The 24,289-nt window shown below is 47.2% G+C and overlaps 1 protein-coding gene across 6 annotated transcripts in view; it reads right to left on the bottom strand.

The window, feature by feature from the left end:
- Positions 1-5,409: 5,409 nt before the first annotated feature.
- Positions 5,410-24,289, bottom strand: part of GREB1 (growth regulating estrogen receptor binding 1) — a 90,507-nt gene continuing 71,627 nt past the window's right edge. For 4 of the 6 annotated variants that reach the window (XM_038560791.1, XM_038560794.1, XM_038560793.1 and 1 more), the window contains 11 exons: positions 24,038-24,140; positions 21,770-21,928; positions 20,684-20,826; positions 17,414-17,575; positions 15,406-15,610; positions 14,853-15,027; positions 12,287-12,505; positions 10,893-11,028; positions 8,735-8,935; positions 8,172-8,310; positions 5,410-7,081 (listed from right to left, as the gene is read on the bottom strand). In XM_038560791.1, the coding sequence (XP_038416719.1) occupies positions 6,918-7,081; positions 8,172-8,310; positions 8,735-8,935; positions 10,893-11,028; positions 12,287-12,505; positions 14,853-15,027; positions 15,406-15,610; positions 17,414-17,575; positions 20,684-20,826; positions 21,770-21,928; positions 24,038-24,140 (1,806 nt within the window). In that variant the 3' untranslated portion in view covers positions 5,410-6,917. Of the gene's footprint in view, positions 7,082-8,171; positions 8,311-8,734; positions 8,936-10,887; positions 11,029-12,286; positions 12,506-14,852; positions 15,028-15,405; positions 15,611-17,413; positions 17,576-20,683; positions 20,827-21,769; positions 21,929-24,037; positions 24,141-24,289 lie in introns of those variants that run through there. The other 2 variants (XR_005372104.1, XM_038560796.1) reach the window with 2 other exon arrangements.

Genomic DNA, 24,289 nt, shown 5'->3' with positions numbered 1-24,289 from the left:
AGTAGTAACATTCTCCAGTCTCCCCCAGTAGGGAGGTGGCAGCCAGTAGAAGGACCCCATGAGCTGTGGGAGGCCCAGGGGCACCCACTCCCCTCTCCTGGACTCTGGCCAGTGTGACTGACTGATGCCAGGCATCTGGGGCTCCCTGCGGGAGGACAGATGTGCGGCCGACCTGGATGCAGCAGGGTGCCAAAGACTTTATTTCTGGGATCCTGGGAATACTCTCATTACCACTGCCATCTTCTACGTGGGAAAACAAAAGCAAAGAGAAGTTAAGGAAAGTTCTTCTCCCACTATTCAGTAATGCAGGGATCAAAACCCAGGCTTGGGACCGAGCAGCCCAGGCTCACCAAGTGCCTCGAGCTGCTTCCCAGGGGTCTGATGGCCAAAGAGGAACAGAAAGTAAAGACTCATTATTAACGAATTGGATGAGTCATGATACTCCACTCAGTCCACCCAAATCCTATTTGTTAGGCCACCATTAAATAATGAGTATAAATCTCATTTAGCAGCATAAACATATGTGGTTGTGCTATCAAAAGAGAACACAATAGAAAATTACATTATAATATATGTAGAAATCATTCAGACACAGAGAAAAGGTCTAGAATGGAGCCCTTAGTGAAAGTGGTGGGTTTGCTGAGGAGGCACGAGTGACCCGAGGACTGGGGTGCTTTCTATTAACTTCATGCCAGGATCTGAGCCTAATGATGCCTGGCACCCAGCAGACACTCAGATGTCTGGCAAAGGACAGAGAAACCTGGCTTGTTTCCCTCCAATTTGCTAGTATAATATTGTTTGTATGACATCAAAATAACACATTTCAAACAGAAATTAAGTTCCCCCTACTGTTGTTCCATGGGCAGCACCAGCACTGCTACAGCAGAGCCTGGAGCGTGGGGTGGATCCTCACGTGGGGGTGTCACTTATTAGCTGTGTGACTTAAAGCAAATTCCTTCACCTGCTTGGGCCTCATGTCACATCTGTGAAATAGACATCATAACAATTATCCCCTAGATTTTAAGAATTAAATGGTATCATAAATACGAGGGAAAAAAATGCTTGAAAAGCATAGTATCTAGCACCTGAAAGTGCTCAGTTGGTAGTAGCCGTTGTGAATATAATAAAGGAAACTCCTGGTTCCCAAATGCCAAGTATCTTTCTAATCCCATCTTTAAACAACGTCTACTCTATTTTGTGTGGTTGGCTGGACCGTTGGCCTGCTTGGCTAAGATCAGGAGCCCCCAAAAGGGTTCTTTTCATCAGCCTAGTCTTACAGCCATGACTTCATCAGTGCCGAATGTTAGGAAGCTTCCACTAAACTCTGAAAGGCAAAGTATGCATTGCCCACCTGTAGGAGTTTCCTAGGGCTGCTGTAACAAAGCACCACAAAGTATGTGGCATCAGACAGCAGAAATCTATTCTCTCACAGTGCTTGAAGCTACAAGTTTCAAATCAAGGTGTCAGCAGGGCCCCAAAAGACTTGGGGAAAGACTCCTTCTTTGCCCCTTCCAGCTTCTGGTGGTTCCCAGCAATCCTTGGCTTGTAGGTTCATCATTCCCATCTGTCTTAATGGTCACATGGCCGCCTTCCTTTGTTACTCACTCTCTTAAGACCTCAGCCATACTGGATTAGGAGCCCATTTCATTCCAGTATGACTGGAATATTCCCATAATCCAGTATGACTTCATCTCAACTAATTACATGAGCAACAACCCTATTTCCAAATAAGATCACATTCTTAAGTATCGGGGGTTAGGACCTGGATGTATTTTCGGGGATGTGATTCAACCCAAAACAGCGACCAAACCCACCCTTCTTGGTAGGGTGGACTGCCACCCTTGGGAAAGATCCTTTTATAGAGCAAGAACCAGAGTTGGAGTGGCCAGAGATCCCAAGAGGGAAAAACTAGTGCTCGTCAGAGTTAAAGAAAGAAAGGGAAACTGGGACAGGATATTCAGTGAATGACAAATGTAGTCATGGATTCTTGTTTCTCCTCTAGACATGGAGGGCTTTAAAATGCTGCACTGGCTTTCCAACGGTTTTGTTAATTAAAATGCTAATTCCTTCTGCTCTGGGAAGTCTGCCTAAGCAAGTAGACTAAAAAAAAAAAAAAAAAAGAAAAGAAAAGAAATGAAAGCCGTCAATACTAGATGTGCCCTTGGTTCATAGTCTTCCCTTAAAGAGCTGTCTGTAGACTCTGAAGCCAGATCTGGAAAGTTAAATGCAAATTTTGTTATTAAAGGAGTATCTAAACATTAATGTGGGGATCGCCCAGACTCGGGATGACACATAATGCAATATATTTGGTATATGCTGGGATCCACTACCTCCCACAGGTGACCCAACACCTCTCCCAATGAAAGAACTTTGGATCCGTACTTTTATCGTACAGAGGGCCTTCTGAGCCAACAGCGCCTCCTGATGAGTGACATTTGGTGGGAGTACATTACTCGAGATGGGAAGTAACCGTGATGTTATTGGAACTATGCTTACACCCGCCGGCATGAACCTAGGTTTGTTCTGTCCCTTGATAGCTGTGTGATCGTAGACAAGTCATCCAACCTCTCTGAGCCACAGCTTTTTCATCTCTAAGATGGTCCCAATGGTAGCTACTTCAGAGTGCTATTGCGTTGGCTAAATAGTAAACAGTCACCTAGTTAAATGCCTGGCACATACTAGGTGCTCAAAAAATGTTTGCTGCTACTGTTGCTCATGTCATAGTTGACGCATTCTCCGGGGGGTGGGGGTGGAAGGGAGGTGCGGTGGGGAGGGCAGGTGACCTGGCAAAGGAATCGAGGAGTGAAACCAAGTCTCCTGGTTTCAAATCCCATGCCCTCCCTGCCACCACCTCTGCCAGGAGAACTCTGACATCCAAGTGAATGTTGCAATTACAGCCTGACTCTTCCTTTACTGCAAGAGTTCTCAAATTGCTCTAAGTCTTCAGGGCAAAAGAGCCACAGCCTGTATGTTTATTATTCTTATCTGGTTTGAGGAGGACTGCCATGTCTGGCCTTGCAAAAGTACAGCTTTCTGTATCTTCCAATGCTCTGGAAGAGTTTTAATTTTAATGTGGCAAAACACACGTAAAATTTACCATTAGTATGATTTAGCGCAATCACAAGGTAATGCAACCACCACCTCTGTCTAGTTCCAGGATGTTTCCTGGGATTTCTATTCCATAAGAATTCTCGACTTGATCAAACATCCTACCGTGTCAGTCGACTCTCACGTCTATTGCTCTTCTGTCTCTCTTTTCTGGAGAGATGTACCAGTCTCCAATTATGGTTTATGCAATTATCCCATTATTGCCCTATTCTTTTCCTAACTGTTCTTGCTTTCTAGATTTCATAGCAGTGCTGGCCTATCTACAAAGTTTTGCGACCTTTATGATCCCTTTGGATTCAACTTTGAACTTTAAAGAATCTCTTCACACACTTCATTTCTTAGAATTTTGAAGCCCATTCTGATTAGCTTTCTTAACCCAGTCCAAGAGCCTCAATATGCTATTAGGTGAATTTAATCCATTTATATTTATTTTGATGAAGGGTATGTTTGGATATGTTTCTGCCATCTACTTTATTTTTTTTTTAAGATTTTATTTATTTATTCATGAGAGTCACAGAGAGAGAGAGGCAGAGACAGAAGCAGAGGGAGAAGCAGGCTCCATGCAGGAAGCCCGATGTGGGACTCGATCCCGGGTCTCCAGGATCATGCCCTGGGCTGAAGGTGGCGCTAAACCGCTGAGCCACCCGGGCTGCCCTGTCATCTACTTTATTTACCACGCTTCTCTCTCCCCTCCTCAGCCCGTTCTTCCCTTATACACTGGGGTTTTTTTGGTGCTGCTTTCCATTTATTGTTTAGACACTGGACACCCTGTTGCATTTCTTCCAGCAATCACTGTTTTTTAAACATATATTTAAATATTCCTTTTCTGCTAACATGTTACTCACCCCCACCCCATTAAATCAAGAATTTTAGTACAATTTCACTCCTTATTCTCTCAGTTCCGCCGTCACCAGCCACTCCCACCCCCAGCTCCCATGTCAGAAGCACCTAAGACAGAAGAGTCCATCAGTGCGCATGAGCACTACCATTTGCTGGGCATATTCAAGTCTCCAAACACACGGCAGTGAATGTATCTTACAAAGTTCCTACTTTCAGAGGAAAAGACAAAGAAAACACTAAACAAAATATATTCTATTGGGGATGACCTCATTGAGGAGGTGACCTCAGAAGGATATGAGCAATGTGAAGGGGAGAAGTGTCCTGGGCAGAAGAAGCAACAGGCCTGAGTTGGGTACTTGCCTGACAGTGGCCAAGGTGGGCCAGGAGGGCCGGGTGGCTGACATGCAGTGAGCAAGGGGAACAGTCAAGGGTAAGCACAGACCACCAACATTCCTATTTCCTGGCTTCTCAGGGATGCCCCCCTGCCCCCCAGCTACACCTTCTAGCTGCTTCACTCTTGAGCTTATCTGCCTACTTCATCCGCCTACTGAGGTTTCAGTTTTGATTTCCAAGATCCGTAATCCATCCTTTTTGTTCTGGATACCATATAATCTATTTTCTGATTTTAATCACACTTGTTTTTATAGGATAGGATTCCGTTTGCTTTACTCACTCTTTATTGAGGTTATCATCCTTCACTATATAATGTTTGCTTTTCTTATAAGTCTGAGTTGTTTATTCATTTCCATACAGGGGGTTCCTATTTGCTTATTTTGTTTACTTCCCCACGTGACTATGGGGGACAGGACAAGACCATGGAGAGGAGTGGGCCAATAGCTTGTCTTCACAGAAGTCTGGACCCCCTATGCCCTCCTCCTTGAGGCTCCACACTCTGCTGTAGCCTTAGCAACGGCCACCTGCTTAGCCTGGGGTGGTGGCATCTGTAAGCGTTGCAGAAGACCTAGAAGAAGTCGAATAGCCCAGCTGCCCCAAATTATAATCACCCTGACAAATGCCCCAGGCCACCTTCCAGCTTGCTTAGCTACTCCAAAACACACAGCACCCCTGACCGCATCTTCCCGTGCACGTTTCTCTGCATGTCTGAGCTGTGCTTTCCTTCATTTCTGTTCTTCTGTACCCCCAATTGTGTCTGCTTTTCTCTTTTAGGGATTCCTCCATGTGTTAACAGGCGCTTATTTTTTTGGATTTATTATTTCCTTTCCAAAACTGTCTTTTCCCTTATGAGATTTTAAGCAGGGAGTCCCTGGAGATCACTGACCACACTACTTCTTCTCAAAATAATGCAACTAATGCTCACCAAAGAAATCGTAAGTGCACTATATATTTTATTCATAAGGCTGGAACAAACAAGAATAGTAGTTTGAGTTGTTTTTCAAGTTTAAATTAACTAATAAAATGGGAAGACTAGCATGGAAACTATTTACAAAAGACAAACATAACTAAAGAAGGTAAGTTTTTATTCCAAGATAGGAATAATGGCATATACAAAGTGATCGTTTTATAAACACTGAACTAATCTTTTATATTCATGGGCTTTTTTTTTTTTTTCTTAGGGAAAAAAGAAAGATTAACTCTTTGGCATCATCTTTTAAAATAATTTCTTCTTGGGCTGCTATCCGTTAGAGTGCTTATAAATGTCTAAGAGGAATGTGTAGGAATGCATTCTGATGGTTCATTTCTGAAGATCTTTATTCAGTTAGGGACACTCCAGAGGCATGGTGGTGCAGGGCAAGACAGACTCTGGTCCAGAATCCAGGAGTCTACTTGTCCATCCTTCTGCTTCCCTCCTGCATTGTGATCTTGGAGAGGTATACTCTCTGCATCCGAACCTTCTCGTCTTCCAAGTGGAAAATAATCGTACCCACATGGGCTGCTGGAAGGAATAGGCAGGATCATAAGTGTGGAAGTACCTGGTCCAATGCCTGGCCTGTGGGTGGCACTCTAGGGCGCTGGCTCGATACACATTCCAGGCAGACAAATGCTGCGACGAGCATCATGGAACATTCCTGCTGTCTTCTCTGCTCTGTCCCCTTCCACTCTGATCAGGGCCAAGCACTCATGAGAGAAAACAAGCTATTTTAGGAACTAAAAACTGAGCTTCAATAAATTATAATCAAATGTTTAGTTCTTACCAACTATTTTATATGTCACTTTGGTTGTTTTTGTTGTTTCAAAGCAAGCAATTTGGTCCTCTTTCCTTTGTAAGGCAAAGTCTGTCTCTTCACGTCAACCTCTGCAACCTTAATCTCCTTCCTGAAACCCTTTTTGTTTTAAAGAAAGTTTCTTTTCACTTTTGCCCTTTCTAAGAGGTAGGGTATTAACCCTATAGGATTTTATTTTAATAGAATCATATTTGCTCTGAAGTAAAACCATTTGCTTTACTTTCTTAGAGTTGATGCCTTTGGGCTAGTTTCTAGAAGAGCAAACTTATAGGCAATTATATAATTCTTAGAAGACGACCTTCGTTTCTTCTTGTCTCCACCCTTTGGTAGTTAAAACGTTCTTCTGGAATATTGCTTTGTAGGAGGTAATAAGGAAACCCACATAGCCAAAATCCTATCCATTGCCCAACATATTGGAACCTCTACGAGAAAAATCCAAGAGTGATCCTTTAGCACTACGAGAGAAGTCAAGTTTGTCCATGGAAGCACATGGATGACAGGATAGCAGGCAAAAGTTTTTTCTTCATAAAACAGGCTTCAGCAGAGCCCAGGGCCATGTGGTCTGGCCCAGAAGGCAGGGGCATGGGTTTGCCTCCTTCTTGCTGCCGACTCCTCCTCGTTGCTTGAAGACTCCGTGTATGTCCGGGCCTGGGTTCCTGACATGTAGGCTGCCCAACAGTCCCAGGGCCATCCCAGTTCAAGCACCCATGGATCTCAGAATTCCTTTAGCCTCAAGCGTGAGGTCCTGAAGGCTCCATTCTTGCAGAAAACCTGCTGCCATGTCCCTCAGATGTGTCGTCCAGTCAGAAAGAAGAGTGGCCGGTCTTCCTTCGCGTTGGCGGTCTGGAATTCGTCCCGCAGCCGGAACTGCCACTCATCCTCCAGTTCGAGGCGGACCACTGTCTGTCGCAGGGAGTTCCGGTCCTGGCAGATGACACACAGGGTGGCACCTGCATGCAAGGGCAGGGCAGAGGCAGGGAAGAACGTCAATGAAAGCTACTGCCTGGGTTCTACTTGCACTCTGGTTTACTTGTTCTTTTGGTCCGTCTACCTCCTACCTACATGTCCTATCCTCCTATTACACCAAATGTTTCCTGAGGCAAAGACTATGTTAAAAACTTCTGATTACTACTTCCCAGGCCTCACAAAGCTTTGGTGCTCAGAAAACAACCCTCCCCCCAAACCCCCACCCACCCACCCGCCCTCAAGAAGGTCAGAGCAAAGACATCCAAGGGTAAATGAAGATGGGTTAGGGATCCCAGCTGGCTGGCTGGAAACAATTTTTTTAAGTCCTATAGAATGAACGCCTGTCACTCTCAACCACTCTAGCATGACAATAGCTATAGAATGAGAAAGGCCAGAGTAAAAGTCAAAGAGCACACAGTACCCCCAAGACGAGGGGGAAGACCTCAGGTGTCAGGAGGAAGGAACATCTGGGGGAACTGGGTGCTGAGGTTAAGAATTTGGCCTAAAAAGGAACACAGAAGTTGAAAATATCTATTTGCTGGGGCGCCTGGGTGGCTCAGTCAGTTAAGTGTCTGCCTTCAGCTCAGGTTATGATTCCAGGGTCCTGGGATCAAGTCCCGCGTCGGGCTCCCTGCTCAGTGGGGAGTCTGCTTCTCCCTCTCCCTCTGCCCCTGCTTGTGCTCTCCTGCTCACTTTCTAAAATAAAATAATAAAATAAAATAAGATAAAAAATAAAATAAAATAAATAATAAATTAAATCAATTAAATAAAATAAAATATAAAAAATAAAATAAGATAAAATAAAATAAAAAGTAAAATAAAATAGAAAAATACCTATTTGGCTAAAAGAAAGGGGATGTGTCTTGTCTCTACCCTGACAGGTACAAGGGAAAGAGAGCCATGCTGGGATCACATCCTAGCCTTCTTTCCTAGATGAGGGCAGTCATAGTCCCTCTCTGCGCTTCAATTTACCCACTGGCAAAAAAGGACTGGGACCAGAAGCCACCTCCACAGACATGCCAGGTGATGAAAGGCATTTAAATTAAGATCCAGGGTAAAAGTATGAGAAGTTACCTTTCAGAAAATGAAACTTTTTCAAAAAGCTAGCTCCCACAAAAGAATCACAGAGGTATAGCAGGAGTCCACTAAACATGAAGTCAGAGCAGCTGATGTTTAGAGAGTGGGGCCTGGAGCTCACGTAGCACACAGAGATCTGGAAAAGAAGAAACCCATGAGAAACCGTATTTTCCCTGACACACTCGACAACATGATGCTAGGGCTTCGTGTCTAACAAATACAAACCGCTTGGTCAAGCTCAAGGCTACTGGGGGGCGAGAGACAATACTTAGCATCATTTGCAGATCTAAATCCTAAAAATCAGTTCCAAGAAATTGCACCCCGATTTCTCTACTCATTGGTTCATTTGAGAATCAGAACTCTTTTGGCATCAGAGCCAGCTTTCATTCCTAACGTATCATACTGGGGGCTAAAGCATTTGAACTCTCAGCCATAAAGTGAGGTGAACACCTGAGGCAAAGTGGCTGAGCAGTTCTAAGTCCGAGTCCTGGATCCTGGAGCATCTGTTTTAGGAGTGTCTCAGGTTCACGGGCTCACAGCCGGGCCCCCCTGAGAGTCACCTGAGATCCCAGGTTAAGGTAGCAGTCGACGGACAGCACGGGGTGGCTGTGGTTCTTCAGGGAAAGCGGGAAGAAGCGGTGGCTGTGGTGTTGGAAGAATTTCTCCAGCAGAAGCTGCGCGGGGGCAGCGAGGAACGTGTGCTTGCTGTCGGGCGCGCAGATGTACTGGGCCGGCACGACGGCCGCCGCGTTGTCGGACACCTGGCGGGGAAGGGTGGGCTCAGCCACTCCCAGCAGCCTGGCCACAGAAGTCCCTCCCCAGGCTTCGGGGGGTGTGGGGGACAGTGACCCTGCCACGGAACACCCCATCGCCAGGTAGAGCTGGCAGGTGAGAACATAACCCTCAACCATGAACCTCTCTAAGAAAATTAGGCTTTTACCAAAGTGGAACGTGTGATACTGGTGAATGTGATTAGGAGGGATTGTGACATCGATCATTCCATTGCAAAAAACTGGCCCCCTGGTCTAGAAAACTTGAGAGAACCCACAGACCTTGGGAAGGGTCGGCCACACCCCTGCCCCCAGATTCCATCTACCTCCCACGTGCCCCCATTGCCCTTCCTGCTGACCCCTTGGCCATCCTCTCCCACCACCTCTTCCTCCACAGCCAACATGCTTTCCATGCTGCAGCCAGAGAGACTGTGGACATCAATAAAACTAATCAAATTCTCCGCTGGACACCCATCAGTGGTTTCCCATTACTTCTCCAGAAAGTCCAGAACATTCCCATGGCTGGTAAGGCCCTGCTTACTTCTCCAAGCCCATCTCTGCTGCTTCCCCTGCTTGTTATGCTTCTTCCACACTCACCTCCTTGCTCCCACCCACTTAGCTCCTTTACCTTGATTCTTCCTTGATCCTGTTTCTCATTCCCCAGGTCTCTGCTATAGTGTCACCTTCTGGGGGACACTCACACAAACGCCCACCCCCACCCCTCATGCAGTGAGGTCTCCCTGTGACACCCATCACCCTAGTGGCACCTGTCACAAGGACACTTGGCTACGTACTCAACATCTGCCTCAGCGGCAAGGCTATACGCTCCTGAGTGAAGGGACTGTGTGCTCAGTAAATATTTGGTGAGTGAACGAAAATAGTTATTTCATTCACGTGAAAGATTATCGAGTGTTTCCAGCTCCCTACATATAATTAACATGCAACTAAACCCAATGGAAAAGAAGATGATGCTCAAGATAAGAAGATAAAATATCTGGAGCTAAAAAAGTGATACTCAGGGATATGAAAAAAAATTTGTTTTAAGAGCACATCAGGGTCTTTTGATAGAATTAACGTGATAAAAATCAGAATTTTTTTTAAAAAATTAAATCTAACACATTTTCAGTAAGAAATCTCGATGGTTTAAAAAAAATCTCAATGGTGGGTGGCAATAGGACTTAATCAAAGGATTCTTAAGTTCTTCTGGAAGTACAGACCTTTTATTTAAATGTCTTGCTGCTTTTTTAAATAGACATGGACTTTCCCTTTCAAAGAAGGCTTCACTCCCTGCCCATCGGAAGGGGCAGACGGCGGAGGGCTTGGGACTGGTATCTGAATCCAGACCTGGCCCAGCTCAGGCTAAGCGGTTAGTGGAGACAAGTTAGAACAGAGGCTGGGAAGAGGCAGGTGGCATTGGGACTGGCTGATGTCCATCATCAGGACAACATTCAAGGTAGACGGGGTCAAAAAGCAGAGAATGGGGCTCTGGCCCAGGGATCGGAGAGACCTTCAGGCCGAGACAGGCCAGCGACTTTCCATCTCAAACTGTGCAGCCAGCACTGACGTAGTCAGACCGTGCTTCCCCCCACCAAGGGGCCGGCTCGTGCGCGGACAGCACAGCTAGCCGCCAGCCCGTGGGTGCCGCTCAGTTAATCGGCCAGGCGCCCCCAGGGGCCTAGAGGGGAGCACGGCCGCTGCCCCCGGGAGCTCTGTCTGGCACAGAAGCCAGACCGGCGAGCACAGAGCACAGTGCCAGGACGTTCAGGGCAGGCAAGCACACGGGCGGGACGTGCACCGGTACCCATCAGAACCACAGTTCAGGAGAGGAACCCGATGGCACGTCTCCCTTCCCGAGGCTGATGATTCGAAACCTTGCTAACCGCAGCCAGCACTCAGGCCCGCCCCCCGAGACTGGGTGCCACCCTGCAGCCACACCTCCGCACCTCACCTTGGACGTGATGTGGAAGGATCTGTGCCCACCCACCGCAATCTGCTTCTTCATCACACTGAAGCGGTTGAATCGGCAGAGCAGGAGGCCGGCGCTGTGCACTCGCAGGTTGAAGTCCACGTCGTCACACATGAACCTGCTCAGAACCAGAGGAGGGGGCGGATAGGACTGGATGCAGCCCACGCCCCCGGCAGGCCCCTCCAAGCGTGGGGAGCAGGTGTCCCTGGGCTGGGGGTTCTGGGTGTGCAGTAGGCTCCTTCCTGCCTTCAAGACCTCCTCTACTGAGGCACATAAGTAAGGCGACAGAAACAAGGACGACGGATCCGGCTGTGTCTGCACCAGGACAGGTGGCGCATACCCAAGGCTTAAGCTGCAGGTGCACTACCACTGCCGACCGGATGCTACAGGCACCGTGTGAGGGACTCACAAACCCTTTTCATCTAATTGTTCAAGAGAAAACAACAGGGGTGCCTGGGTGGCTCAGTGGGTAAAGCGTCTGCCTCTGGCTCAGGTCATGATCCCAGGGTCCTGGGACTGAGCCCTGCACCCAGCTCCCTGCTCAGCGGGGAGTCTGCTTCTCTTTCCTCATGCAGAGAGAGAGAGAGAGAACAGCAAACTGCCCAGAATAAAAATATTAGCCACTTCTTACAGCTGAGGAAAACAAGGTTCAGAGACGTAAGGCACGTGCCTAAATTGCAAAGTTGGTAAGTGGCAGGACCCAGATTCCCAGCAGGGCAGCCTGGCTTCCAAATCAACGCTGCCACGAGGGCTGTCTTGGGAGTGTGCCCACTGCCTGGCCCGCAGAGACACCTGATAAGCCATTGCAAGTGGATTATTGTTGAGATGTGAGCGCCTCTGCTGCTAGACCCAGAGACAGTATCACATGGAAATTACTTTTCAGTTTTCTTCAGTGCTAAGGTTCCTAAAAAGCAACACTCTTCCAAGGAGGCAAAAAAAGGGGGGGGGGGCCAAGAGAAACAAGGTAGAACAAATGTGAGTCACTGAATAAAGTGTCATGTGGACTCAGGAAGGAAGTTGATGGATTTTATGCAAATCTCCCCTCCACAAAATTAGACAACGCAACATTTTTTTTAAAATACTCCATGAAGGGGTAGCCTGGGTGGCTCAGCGGTTTAGCGCCTGCCTTCAGCCCAGGGTGTGATTCTGGAGACCTGGGATCGCGTCAGGCTCCCTGCATGGAGCCTGCTTCTCCCTCTGCCTGTGTCTCTGCCTCTCTGTGTCTCTCATGAGTAAATAAATAAAATTTAAATGAATAAATAAATAAATGCTCCAATGGATGGTATGGGCAGGAGGCCGCTGGTTTCTGGCCCCACAGGACAGAGGAGGCTCAGGGCCCAGGGGTGGTGCTGACAGCCACAGGGGGCAGGACTCACCGATTCTGGTTGTACTGTACGTTCTGGGTCAGGTCCACGTTCAGGATGAGGAAGTCGTGCACGTGGCAGCGGGAGAAGGGCTCCCGTACCTCACTACTCCCGGTCTTGCTGGACCACTTGCGCATGCCAATCAGGGCATAGTGGGTGATGTTGGGGGACGCCTCAATGTGCTGCATGATGTACTTCAAAGACACGTTTCTTTCTGACCAGGAAAGTTCCCTGCTCAAAAGAGGAAGATTGGTGGGACACTCAGTGGTTGAGCGTCTGTCTACCTTTGGCTCAGGGCTTGACCCCGGGGTCCTGGGATCGAGTCTCACATTGGACTCCCTGCAGGGAGCCTGCTTCTCTCTCTCTGCGTATGTCTCTGCCTCTCTCTGTGTCTCTCATGAATAAATCTTCAAAAAAAAAAAAAAACAACAACAACAACAGAAGATTGGCGCCCCTGGGTTGATGTGCAAACAGCAGCCAGGCCCCCTGGATTGGGCACTGCTTTCCAAATGAAGCTTACGTGCTGCGTAGGGCTGGTGTAGGGGGAACCCGTCACAACCACCACCAAGTGCCAGGAGCCATGTTGGCCATGTCACATTTACGGTCGTTTATCCTCATGGTGATCTCATGACAAGGACACATCATCCCCATTTTACAAATGAGGAAGAAGGGGCTCTGAAGAACTTGCCCAGCGTGACGCCGCAGAGCTTAGATTCAAACAATGTGGTCTGTATCCGAAGCCCACACTTTCCCCATCACACTAAAATACTTTGCATTTCTGGTTTGCAGACCTGAAGGTAAAATGGTGGGAGAAGAGCAAAGCTTCCCACCATGACTTCCAGTGGGGAGCGGGGGGAGGACAAAGGTAACGTGTATGCACCTCCCTCCCCCTCACCACCAGAGTCTGCGGTCTGCGGTCTGCGAAGACGACAGGGACACCTGATGACCAGGGAGGGGGTGCGGACAGCAGGGACTCCAGGGCCAGGAGTTGGGCCCAGGCATGCCGCTCAATGATTCCGGTCCCCGGCTTGCTTTTCCCCCACCAAGGGCCTTAAATAAACTCCCCAGGGCCCTGGCCAGCCCCAACATCCCAGGACGTTAACTGCAGCTTCAGAATGGAATTCAGGAAGGAGGAATGAAAGCCAGTTCTGTCCCCATCTCAGGGAGAATATGGAAAACAAAGCAGAATCACTGCTCCCGTAAGCCACGTGCAGCTCTATCACAGGAAAACATTTTTTTTTCTAGAAGAACAGTAATTGGTGGTCATAGGTACATGATGATATCACTAACATAAAAGAAATGAATGAACCCATGTCCCTTAAAAAAAAAAAAAAAAAAAGGGCACCTGGGTGGCTCAGTGGGTTAAGTGTCTGCTTTCAGCTCAGGTGGTGATTCTGGGGTCCTGAGATCAAGTCCCGCATTGGGCTCCCTGCTCAGTGAGGTGTCTACTTCTCCCTCCCCCCTTCTTCTCTCCCCCTGCTTCTACACTCATGCATGCATGCTCTCTCAAATAAATAAAATCTTTTTTAAAAAAAGATTTTATTTATTTATTCATGCGGGATACACAGAGAGAGGCAGAGACACAGGCAGAAGGAGAAGCGACGCCCTGAGCCAAAGGCAGATGCTCAACCGCTGAGCCACCCAGGTGTCCCTAAATAAAATCTTTTTAAAAATTTAAAAATTAAAAAAAAAGCCAAAGATAATTAGGCAGCCCTAAACTGAAACATTCATGTGGCAAAATCACAAAAGGAGATATTTTACCAATGACATTCGGAGTCTATCTACTGAGCCTTTTCTGCCGTGTGCTGCTCTACTGCCCACCTCCAGGCACACCATTCAGAGTTTAAGTAATACTCAGGATAAACCTCTAGCACAGGTATTAGTGTCCCTTCAGAAGATGAGGGAACTAGAACCCAAAAAGATTTTAGTTATTACCCTAATGCACAGCAAATGAAAACACAGCTGGGCATTAGGAATTAGGCAGGGATCCAGGGGAAGGGTCTACAAGACTACAGGAGGGAATTTCTGGGGCACACATGATGCTCCATTTCTTCAAATAGGAGTTGACTAAATGGGTATTCAGTGTGTGAAAGTTTCTGGATGTGTATCATACTTTTGGTACATATTTTATTTTTTATTATTTTTTAAAGGTTGATTTATTTATTTGAGAAAGAGACAGCGCACGTGTGCGTGAACAGTGGGGAGGAACAGAGGGAGAAGCAGACAGCCCCCTGAACAAGGAGCCCACATGGGGCTTAGTCTCACAACTCTGAGAACAGGACCTGAGCCAAAATCAAGACTCAAACACTTAACCGACTGAGCCACCCCGACGGCCCTGCAGAGATTTTATACTGAGTATCTATTGTGTGATTTTTCTATAGGGATTAGAAATCGATACATTTTTTTTTTTTAAAGTAAAGACTTAAAATAAAGCTGGGCTTAGAACATGAGCCCGCCACATGCAGGGCTCTCTGTCCACCACACACCATGCCTTCTAAGATGGGGTGCCCCCCGGGGTCCTCAGACACTGGCTGAGATTCCCCCTGTTGAAAAGGAACAGGGTCGGGGAGCGTCTCACCTGCTTCTTTCGCCGCCACAGTCCACGTCCACCACGTTCCACATCACGCAGGAGTCATCGGAGATTACAATGAAGGGCCAGATGTCCTGCGGCTTGATCCCAAGCTCCTCCTGCCGGTTCCGCTCCAGCTCCAGGTTGTGGTAAGACAGCTCCTTGATCAGGAAATGGGCGGCACCTGGAATGACCAAAAACCACTCCCACTCTCTGGTCCGTCCTCCGTGGACACCCACACAGGACAAAAGCCCCAGTCAGAATGAGAACAGCTCATCGAGGCCCACCCGAGACCAGCCAGCTCCCGCTGGTCCTCATCTCCATCGCCAACCTGCACACACACGTGTCTGCTTACCCTTGCTGATCACTGAGAATGTCAATTAAATCAATAACCAAACATCAAAGAAAAAAGGATAGCCCGGTAGATCAAAAAAGCTTTAGAAATCAAAAAGCTTGATGAAAAAGGTTGAGTATGTTCATCTCTAGAATATTCTCCCAAGGCTCCACTCACAGAAATTTTATCAAGTAGGGCAGGATAAAAAAAAAAAAAAAAAATGCCTACCAACTCCAGCACTGTTGAAGATACTCGGGAGCACCAGCATGATGTGGTTGGGCCAGTATTTCTTATAAATAGCCATCTCATACTCCTTGACAACCAGCACATGCAAGTGGCTAGCTCCATCCATGGCGTGGTACAGGTTAAAGAGTCCATGTTCGTGACGGCCGGTGGTTGGAGTGAATGTTGGACTTTTTATATATTCATGACTCTGGAAAACATAAGAGTAATGAGGGGCAGTGGTTGTAAATATGGTCACAATCACTCCCTTCCCTTTGAAATGTGACTCTGCAGCACCTCCCATCCAAAGATGAAGCCTTTTTCCAATTCAATCCAGCTTAGCCTCGGGACTTGCTTTTACCAAAAAAAATAAAAAAATAAAATAAAATAAAATAAAATAAATAAAATAAAATAAAATAAAATAAATAAAATAAAATAACAGTGAAAATGATGGTGTGCCAGTTCCAAACCCGGTCTCCAGAGGACGGACACCTTCTGTCCTCTCTTAGAACCCTCTCAGGATGAGCCGGGGCTGGCTGCTGGTGGAGGACAGACCACGGGGAGCAGAGACGGGCATCCCCCTGAGACCACCCTCTCCCAGCCAGCCCCCAGCTTACCCAGTAACTAACCACAGACACATGAGTGAGCGCATCCAAGCCAAGGTCACCACACAGCAGGACCGAGGTCAAGCCGTCAGCCCAGAGAATCAGGAGCTAAGGAAGTGCTTGTTTGGGAATGGTCTTCATGCAACCCAAACTAACTAGCATGTATCAATTACCCAAATGCAGCATCCTGCCAAATTAGCACTGAGTATGTGGCTAAGTATATGCTACTCTGGAAGACTTACATCCCTCAATCCCTTATCCATACAGCCTAGCTCCTTATATACTCGGGTTGTGAATCTTTTACATAAATAACTATGTTTTCTTCCACCCCTCCCTCAATAGAAATTTCTTCTAGTTGAGCTAGGTCTCCTGCTCCTTCTGAATTCCTCAGAGCACCTGCTACCAAGCTGTGATGCAGCTGGTGCCCCAAACCAGTTTCTGGTCAGAATTGGCTGGAAAAGTGAGTGGGGGAACACAGAAATCCTCCACCAGGGCAAGAGCCCACCCCAGCCCACGGGGTAGGAGACACCCTATAATCAAGACCCCACTGGTTCTTTGCAAATGTTTTTCGATGCTTGGTAAAATCCTGCCGGGTCTGGAAAGGCTATTCAACACTATGATACTAGCCCTCTGGAGAAGGAAAAGCAGCGTTCCACACAAGGTTCACATTGGCTGGGGCTGGCGGGAGGGCAGCAAGCTGACCCTGAGAGTGTCAGGCTGACCTGCCAAAGCAAGCGTCCCCAGGAGGAGCACCTCTAAGAATGCAGGTCATAGAGACAATGAGTTATTAAGAACAACCTCTTCCAAAGGGAGAAAATGTATCTTTTATGGCTGATGTGCTGCACCGTCTGGAATCTGATTCGCTTCCAAATAACAGAGGACGGCAGAAGAGAAGGACAGATGGATCAACGCTGGTCATGAGGTACTAGTCATCACAGCTTAGGGAACAGGCCCCAAGTGGTCACTACATTACTCTACTACCTTAGTCTGTTTCAAATGTTCTGTAACAGCAATACAGACAAGAAGGGGAAGGGATGGACACCTACTGAACACCTGTCATGGTCAGGCACTACGCAGCTGCTTTATGGCAGTCAATCCAAACCATGCTCATGAGAAGCTCCTGCAAGAGTCACTGCTGCCCAAGTTCACAGATAAGGGAACTGAGGCTCAGCAATATTCAGTGGCAGGTTCAGATAACACATCTAGGAAATGGGAGGATGAGGTTCAAACTGGGGCCGGATTGACCCTAAAGCCCAAGTGCTCCACCACCCTCCAAGCTCAATGACCATAGCAGTCCCCACCTGCCCCACCTGCCCCTGACTCATCAGGCAACTAGGGTTTCCAGGTCTCCAGTGCAACGGTCACTTGCAGGCACGCCTGCTGTGACCCACTGGACTCAGAGCCAGTACCTTGTCTGTGACGAGGGGCAGCCGCATGCTCTCCAGTTGGCCTCCGGGTTGGCTGAAGACAAAGTGATGCTCCTTGGACTTGGGGATGATGAAGTGGAGTTGGATTTCCTCTCCTAGCATGGAGTAAGAGAAGGCAAAGGCGTGCAGGGTGGACTCATAGAGCTGAGGTGTGAGGGGAAAGGACAGAGCTTGTCATCAGAGTCCAGGGTTACTTCCCAGAAGAACCCAGGCCCATCGTGGGCATGACAACACCAAGGTCACTGCCACCTGCCCCCACAGCACAAGAAACCCACAGGCTGCCTCCAGTACAGAGTGTGGACACCCAGCTCTTGCTACTGGACAAACAGGGTCGAGGCCACATGCACTGAGCTGGAGACCTCCCCATATTCAATTCTGATCGTGCTTCACCCAGTGATGCCACATTAGGCACCAACCCCCTCTGGACTCTTGATTTGGCCCGGAGGTGTGCTAGGTTATCAACTCAAACATTCACATCATCTCATTTTTTAATTCTAATAATCGTATTTTTCCATCCCAGGCATTATGCGTAGCAACACATTAATAAAACCGTATCAGTAACTTCATACATTTGTACACTTCTGTCACACTCACTGTATGGGCCCCTTTGGTGCCATAATGAACAATCCAATGAAGCAGGTACCACCCCCATCCCCACTTAATGGATGTGGAAACTGACACTCAGGGGTCTTGGGCTCACTCCTATCCCCAGCTCCAGCCTCACCCCTTTTCTGCTGCACTGCTCTCTAGTGTGAGCCCCTAACCCCATGCCCCATGGCTCTGCCCAAGCCTCCTTCCCTGACCCCCCTCCGCCTCTGGCAGACAGCCTGTCCCCAGACTTCAGCTAGTATGTGCACTGCACCCCTGAGAATCCCCAAGGCCTCAAGGCCTGGGGAGGGTGGACAGAGGCAGGACACACCAGCTGTAAACCCCTCCTGTGGCTTCTCCACTAGAATCACAAAGCCCTTTGGGAGCAGCGATGAGACAGAAATAGATTTTGACCTGGGGAGGGAGCAGAGGGGGATGTAACTGAGGAAGCTTCATTAAAAAGATCAGGGAGGCTTGAGAGAGAGGGAAAGACAGCAGGGTGAACAGGAGCTGGACGTGCCAGCAGGGAGCAGGGGCGTGCCCCTCAGCACTCCTCGTGTGGCCTGGTTCTGAGCCCCCATGACTGTGGCCCCCAGACCTGAGCACCTCTGTACACAGGGGTGCAGGCCAGCCAGAGCCCAGGGCCTCCCAAGCTCAGGTCTGGTACGTCACTGCGGACACCTACTGAAGGGACCATGACGACATCCCACAAGCCTCCTCTAGTTCTTTAAATCTCAAAGCTAAGAAAGCGTTTTGACGTTTATTTTCTCTGGTTTGAAAGAAAAACTTCATATCTGAGGCGGAAATGTTAGGACAGCTTATCTGGAGCAAAGAGAATTACTGATTTGTTTTTAATTCTTTAAAAAACTGCTCATACTCATTTTCTGATTTTGTCTACTGTAAAATTGAACCGTTTTAAAAAAAAATCAATCTTGATGCTACTTCAGCAACAGCTGAGCTCCAGACCAGGCCAACTCGGGAAAATTAAAGCCACTCTCTGTTGTTCGCCTCTGCAAAAGGGACACACCTGGCAAGCCCTTCTGGAAGCAGCCACGGGTGTGAGCTACCCTGCACACCCCTATGGGTTTCGTGGGTGTCTGACTGGCTCCCACCACCTCCTGCTGCTCCAGCTGCTTCCTTCCCCTTCCCTTACTTAGGTCTGAAATGAAAAGAAACATTAAATGTAAAATCCTGCCTGCTACCTGTTTCTTCATGACCTGCCACACCAAGCCCTCTGTGAACCTTTACCCAATGGCTAAGAGATTATGCAAAGTGCAGCTTTGCCCACATCAGGCTGCCTGGAAAGGTGCTCATTCCCCCCTCCCCACAGCATACCTTTATTTTTTAAATTTTATTTAAAATGCATCAATTAACATATAGTCCTTATTAGTTTCAGAGGTAGAGGTCAGTGATTCATTGCATATAGCACCCAGGGCTCATCACAGCACGTGGGGTCCTTCATGCCCATCACCCAGTGACCCCATCTACCTCTCCCCTCCAGTGACCCTGTTTGTTTCCTAGAGTTAAGGGTCTCCCTCTCGGTTATCATCTTATTTTATTTTTCCTTTCCTCCCACTATGTTCATCTGTTTTGTTTCTTAAATTCCACATAAGAGTAACATCATATTTGTCTTTCTCTGGCTGAACCTGATGACTTCTGTGGTGTCTCTGCCTCACCTTTCCTGTGGCCTCTCCTGGGACCACCCACCTCTTGCACTTCATGGTCCAGCAATGCCCGGCTAAAATCACTTCTAATTCCCACAGAGACCCCAAGTTTCCCCTCACTATAAATGCGGTTCCCACTCCTATCTGCCTTGGCCCCTGGGCAAATTCTTATTGATTCTTCAAAACCTTCTCCTCTGCTTCCCACCCAAGACAGTATCTTCATTTATAAAATGGGGATAATGTTATTGCCTTATGGGGTTTTGGTGGCAATTATGTAAGAAACTACACAGGGCAATTTCTTACCCAGTACATCCTGAATGGATCACAAGTGTGGCTCAAACAAGGACACCTCCAGGTGACCACCAGAACCTGGGACAGCCTGAACCCAAAGCCAGAAGCCTTATCCATTTACCCCACTGACTAAAGGAAATATCATTTTCTATCATATAAAAAGGTTACAGGAAGTACTGACATGCTAGCACGTTGTCTGGCATGTAGTAGGTGCTCAATAAGTGCTAATCTCTCTCCTCTACATAGTTTCTATGCTTCAGCTGTACTGCTTTTCCTGCCAGCTTTTCATCATTCCAAAGTTTTGAGCATCTCTCCCTAGACTGTGAGTCTTGAATATGGGGACAAGGCTTATTCATCTCTGTGATTGGTACATCAGCCACTCAGTGTCCGTGGCACTGAACTCACTTTTGAAATCACTAGGACATAAAGGAAATGGGGACATCTACAGTCAGTTAACTTTGCCACTGGCAAATGTGTAATCCCAGGAGAATCATTGTTTCTGTGGTGTCAGCAATAATTTCCCAGATTATTGAAGGGAATTGGAGATACAAGTAGACCAGGAAGCAAAGGCTTCCAGAACTTTCCACATCCTACTCTGGAATGAAAACATAGAATAGCAAACCAATGGTATTACTCAAGATGAAAAACATGTGGGAGAGCTGTCAGCAGTGCTCCTGGAGACACGAGGCCTCTATGCCCTGCAGCCTACCTGGTAACGGGGATGGAAGCCCATGTACTGGTGGCACTGCTCACAGTGGTGGTATGTGTTGTATGCTGCATACTTGGACAGCCTCATCCGCGCTGTCTGACGCCGCACATAGAGCTCCTCCGGCTTCCGGGACATCCCCCTGTCTGCAGGAAACCCCGGCATTACAGAGCAGCAGAAGGCACAATAAACCTGCTCTCCACAGCTCTCCATGGAACAGACTGAAATGAGCTGAGATGCTGTAATAGGATTTCGTGTGATCGTGCCTGCCTGGGCCCCGCGGTGACTCATTTGGTCAGACACAACAGAGACCCAGTAGGAGAAATGAATAGGGTTCCCAAGCGGTCTTACTCATGGGCCTACATATATTTAAAGACATATTCATGGATTCGCTCCATAACAACACAAATGGATTGCCAACTGAATATGCAGACACTGTATTGCAGATGAACTGCCTCTGGTTTGCCAAATGACTTAGCAAGATTAAGATTTTAATACTAAACCCAGGTTAGAGACTGGTCTATGTGAAGGATGTGTCAGTGAAAATGCTTCTGAGAATAAGGATGATGGAATCCTTGGTTTGACAATGGAGACTGGTGAGTATCCTCCTTCCCACTTCCACTCGTCAAATTTTTCTAGTCTGTGCTTAAAATCATACTGGCCACTAATATCCGAGGTCTGCTGATGGTCCTAATACCATGAAACTGGGTGGTCCCTGAAGGAGGAGGAAGAAAACAAGATACCGAGGGTAAAGAGGGAAATATGTGCATTTCAGTATGACAACCCAAATTCATACATAAATATGTCGTCTATCCTCTATTAACCAGAACCTTCAGGATATTCTGACCATGACACATCACCAGGAGATGCTCATCACTGTCCACATGTGCAGAGCCTCCAGCCTGCCTTCACGGGAAGAGCCCATCCTTATCCAGTGAGACAGGGACCTCAGTTCTCTACCAGCCACTGCTGGTTATTTCCCACCACCAGACAACCGAGCTCATCACCAACACAGTTCAGCTCAGCCCTCTAAGAGGCTCTTCCCCTGTACACTGGAAGAAGGCGGAGCAAGAGATTCATAAGGCTGACCTTCACTTTTTATGCTCTGAAGGTGGGAACAAATGAGACTGGCATCTTCATACTTCGGATCATGAATAATGTAGTCAAAAGGCAACTTCTTGAACAGCTCCAGGTCTGGCCAGGGGTCACTGAGCTGGAGGTAATGCCAATCTGATTCCTCTCTGAGATCTGTAAGATTGGTGGAAACAGAGACAGGTGACAAACTAGGAAGTCAGAATGATTGATTTTTAAATATGTACAAGGGCGATAATTGTGACAGAGCTGTCACTGAGTCTATGGGTTACTAGGGGATGCTACTGTATCTTGAAGGCTCTTGGAACATATAGCATTTTCAGGATTGTTCTTAGGAGGCAAAAGGTGCCTTCAGGTCTGTCTCTTATTCAGAGGAACAGCCTGTGCTGTGTTTCCTTTTCTGACTCCTATACTGACTTCCGCTCCTCCCAATATACCTACTGCTTGTTCTGCACTTCCCCCCAGCACTGTCCCCCCTCCCATATGTAGTGCACTAGTTCCCATTGCTAATGGAATCTAACATAGTTCTCGATCTTGCCTTATATCTAAATGCTATGTAGCCAATATAGCCAACTCCTACCACTGCACCTCTAGAAAACCTAAGTATTCAAGCCCACTGCTTTCTCCCTTCTGAATGCCAGCACCACTCGTGGCCCAAATTCTATCTTTACATTTGCCAAGTATCATCTTACATTATAACTGGTGTAATCTATGATGCTCACTCAATGCTTGTTGGTAAAAAGTTTTTAAAAAAAAATCTAGTTGATCCAACTCAAATTACATAATATATTGATTTTTATATCTAAAGTATGTACTCATGGGCAGAGTCCATGTCCATAAGAGAAGAAAGACACAAAGAAAGAAGGAGAGGCATGTTTGTTGTGTAGGTGATAGGTGCTCAGTGCTTCCTATGTATCTTAATCTTCACCATACCCCGTAAAACAGCAATTATCCATGCTTTACCAAAGAGAAAACCAAGGCAATAAGAGTTTCTGAGAAAATGGGCTTTGCAGTTTAGCAAACTGGGTTCAAATCCTGTTTATCATTGGGCTATCCAAGAAACTGAGGACATAGAGACTCAACAGGTCTGCTGATTTTCATCTGAAATTCAGTTCAAAACTGTGGGGGGAAGGGGTGAAAGCTCAGAGCTGGGACAAAGAGCCTCTTTCCTTCTTCCTTCAAAGGAAAGACCAAGGGCTGGATGGGCTTCCTTGGTTCCAAATTTTCTCCAAGGCAAAATCCAAACACAGTTAGGAACATCTAAACAAGTGTTGTGTTTGCAAATAGCAGGACTTTCTCCTCTTTTAAGGCTGGGTGATATTCCACTGTGTGTATAAACCACATTTTTTTTTTATCCATCCATCTGCTGATGGACATTTATCCATCAATGCATGACATATGGTCATGAATAAGACTGCAATGAACACGGTAACTATGAACATGTTCATTAGCCCAACTGTAGTGGTGATTTCACCACTACAATGTATACATGTATCAAATCATCGAGTTGTACACTTTAAATGTCTATAAAATAAAAATAAAAAGAAGTGCTACTTAGATGCCAGCACACTGTACTGGTTCCCTTTCTTTGCAACACAGACAGGACTCTCCATACAAATTTTCATTCCCAAAGGAAAAGATCATTTACTAGACCAAGTTTATGAGCTCTTGGAGGAATGTACGAAGAGGTACGAAGATCATAAAACAGCTGTTCAAAGAGCGTCTTAGCATAATCAGGGCATATTCTGCTCCTTGAATAAGGAAATGGCTTTTCCACACATGTCACATACTTCCAGTTTGCCCTAAGATACGGAACTATGTGCTCAGCTGCCTGAATGGGAACCTCTCCCGATGGATAACCCTGCTTCCTAGAGGTGGCCATCAAATCCAGCTTGGTTCCAGCTCTGTCATCTCCCGGTTGGGCGCCTGAGCATGTCACTAACCGGGATATAAGCCATTATTCTCATGGTGATGTGCAGAAAATCAAGTGTGGCAGTTTATGGAAAGTAGCCAGCACAGTGCTGGACACTTGGAAGATATGCAGTAAACGGCGGTTATTTTTAGTGTAGTAATTTTATCTCCATGGAGGCCTCCCGGGCACTATTCTGATATTGAGCAAAATGGGGCAAACGAGGGAGAGATAGAAGCACCCCACGAGGCCCTGGGGATGATCTGAGAATTCTGTCTAGAGGGTAACAGACACAGTCACTTGAGAAACCGATTCAAGAGGATTCTGAGCCCCAGTGTCACCAAAACATAACTCACTGATGTTAATCTCTTCTTCATCATAAACGTCCACTTCCGTCAGCCGAATGAGCATTCTGGACAAAATACTGAGGAACTGCAGGTAGGCACCTGTCTTTCCAATCTGTGAAGACATTAAAATTGGAGCCAACACTCAGTACGCCCCGTCCACGTGCAGGCACTGACTGGAGCCCTGCACATGCTCCATGCCACCTGTCTCTTTCAAAGACCCCACCTAATTAAAGCAAGAGCTGGGGGGCACCTGGGGGGCTC

Source organism: Canis lupus, chromosome 17, assembly GCF_011100685.1.
Source record: "Canis lupus familiaris isolate Mischka breed German Shepherd chromosome 17, alternate assembly UU_Cfam_GSD_1.0, whole genome shotgun sequence".
NCBI lineage: Eukaryota > Metazoa > Chordata > Mammalia > Carnivora > Canidae > Canis > Canis lupus.
Note: the sequence above shows the minus strand (reverse complement) of the source record. Positions and strands in the feature narration are given on the sequence as shown.